Source organism: Meleagris gallopavo, chromosome 16 (assembly GCF_000146605.3).
Source record: "Meleagris gallopavo isolate NT-WF06-2002-E0010 breed Aviagen turkey brand Nicholas breeding stock chromosome 16, Turkey_5.1, whole genome shotgun sequence".
Classification (NCBI taxonomy): domain Eukaryota; kingdom Metazoa; phylum Chordata; class Aves; order Galliformes; family Phasianidae; genus Meleagris; species Meleagris gallopavo.
This window is the reverse complement of record NC_015026.2, coordinates 12,650,992-12,653,444: the sequence shown is the minus strand read 5'-3', so window position 1 is coordinate 12,653,444 and position 2,453 is coordinate 12,650,992. Positions and strand designations below refer to the sequence as shown.

At 50.1% G+C, this 2,453-nt stretch overlaps 1 protein-coding gene across 1 annotated transcript in view; it reads left to right on the top strand.

The window, feature by feature from the left end:
• The first annotated feature begins 1,921 nt into the window (after nt 1-1,921).
• Nucleotides 1,922-2,453, top strand: part of PLA2G10 (phospholipase A2 group X) — an 8,384-nt gene continuing 7,852 nt past the window's right edge. Inside the window, exon 1 of the mRNA XM_019620636.2 lies at nt 1,922-2,063. Coding sequence (XP_019476181.1) covers nt 1,922-2,063 — 142 coding nt within the window. The remainder of the gene's footprint in view (nt 2,064-2,453) is intronic.

Genomic DNA, 2,453 nt, shown 5'->3' with positions numbered 1-2,453 from the left:
GCTCGGCTCCCGGCAGCCGCCCCGCGCACGCACGGCCGTCCCTTTTCGATCTTTAACCTTGTTTTTCAACGTTTTAAAAGCCACCCTGCTGGTGCTGCTCTGCATTCTGCGTTTTCCTTAACGCGCTCGCTTCCATTCGAGAGCACCGAGCTGCGTTTATGACCGCACGCCCACAGCCAACTAACCTGCCCGAGAGTAACGTCCGGCTGAGGGCTGGAGCCCTGATGGCAGAGCTTCGTCAGGCTATTAGAGGCTGGCTTAACGGCAGCGCTACCCAGGATGCTGGCTCACACAGACTACTTTCACTACATTTGAATTGTTTATATACACACACGCACACTCACACATATTTCTATCAGTGCCTGTTCCCTTACTGTATTCCTTTTCGACTACAGTCCAAAGCAAAGAGTGTTTTTTTTTTTTTTTTTGTTTTTTTTTTAAGTTGCTGATAAGGTGGTTTTCTTACTGTGCAATACAAAGTGACATTTTCGTAAAGACTTGGTTCTTAGGGTGCAGTTCGCTTGGCATGAGGACCAAACCTGTCCCAGCCTCTGCCAATGCAGAGCACAAGGCTGTGTCCCAGCTAAGTTCCAGCCTTTATTTCACACAAAGATGGAGTGCCCAGCTCATACTTCACCTTCTATTTGCAGTTCTCATTAAGTACATGAAGTTAAGGCCAACTGAGCAGACCCTTAAATTACCCTAGCATGAAAATATGCTCCTCTTCTAGACCAGAGGAAGTTCACCTACATCCGTCAGGGCATACACAAAGAACTGGACTAAGAATATTTAGCTCTTGCTCTAGAGTCTAGTTTTTGGCATTTTGATATTTTTTGTTTGCACTTAGCTTCACTTTGAGCTCAGTAAAGTAACAGAAAATACATAGGTCTGATACAAGTGTGCTGCAGACTGATACAGATGATGTGGAAACTCAGACTTTGGGTTTAGTTTACAAAATGTTCATAATATAAAAACAACGTAACCCCGTAATTAGTGGTTTGCTCTGCACTCTCCCAAGGCTACTCAGCAATTTGGAAAGCAGCCAATCTCATCTCGTGTCAAAAAAATAGGACATTCAAAGATTTCAGATTACAAGCTACATATTTGTAAATGTAGTTGCTCCAATGCGCACATACAAAAGAAATGGGTATTTAACTCACTAGGTAAATGTTACCTTCTGAATAAGAATTCTTAATAATTCTTAATTTATTCTTAATATCCAATAGCATTTCCTTTTTATTGCAATAAACTATAGGAAGACAGCTAAGAGGAGAATATTCCAGATGTGGATCATGGCCAATAATCAATAACTTGATTTTTCTCCAAACCAGATCCTCTCAGCAAACAGAACCAAGCACACGTAGCTCAGCAGTGGCAGTCTGTGCACTGGGAGAAGTTGCTCTTAACAAAGAATGGCTATTCTCCCCATGGAGACAGCTCCGCCCTTGCAGTACACAGATCTGCTGTCCTGCAGCCTTGGCTTCCTGCTGCTCTGAGCCTTTGGTCCAATTCTGCAGGTAGCTCCTGGAAGCACCGATTCTCCTCGGGCCAGGTACCACGAGCTCAGGCTGTTTTCTCACCTGACATAGCCTCTGCAGCCACCAACCCCTGGACACACTCACGCGCGCTCTGCTTCGGCTTCCAGAGCAGCAATGGATGGGAGCCAAGCACTGCCACGAGCAGATCACTCACACCTCACAGTTTCAGTTTGCCCATTCACCACTAGTTGAGTACTGCTACCTCCAAATCTTTTGTTTAAACTCTTAAGTGAGAGGCTGCAGAAACAGTTCTTGAAAATTAGGTGAGCAAGATTTCACACTTCAGACAAGTTACTGCAAAACAGAAGAACTCTACTATTTCAACTGACCTCCTGCTGAGCACCATGTAATCCTGCAGGTGATTCGCTGCAGACACGCGCGGCATGAACCGCTTGCAGCGAGAAGGCAAAACCTCACCCAGCTCCACCGCCCAGTCCCGCAGCTCCGGCTCCGTGCAGGCGCTCCCTCCATTCGCTTTCGTTCAGCCGGAACGCCGGAAAAGGACTTTCCCGGGCTGTGTGAGCCGTAACCCCGCCGGCCGCTCCCCCGCGCGTCCCCGCTCCGTTCCGCAGGGCGTTACAGCGAGGGCAGCTGAGGCGCCGTGCTTCGGCCGGCCCTTCCACCGCGGGATCCTCCGCGCTCATCTCCCAGACAGCCGTTCCCTCCCGCAGCACGGGCACGGATACCCGGCCGGGCTCTAAGCTTCATTTGTCATTATCCCGCAGCGCCATTCCAGCGGCACGGAACGACGGACGCTCACTGTCTCGCGGTGCTCTCCTGCGGCCCCGCTCACCCGCCGCGCTCCTCGCACCTCCTCAGCTGATGTCCGTCGTTTCTTTCCTGGAGGCACCGGCGCCGCCTTTCCCTTCGCATTGGCCGCACGGTGCCGCTCCCCAGCACTCTGCACGCCGCACG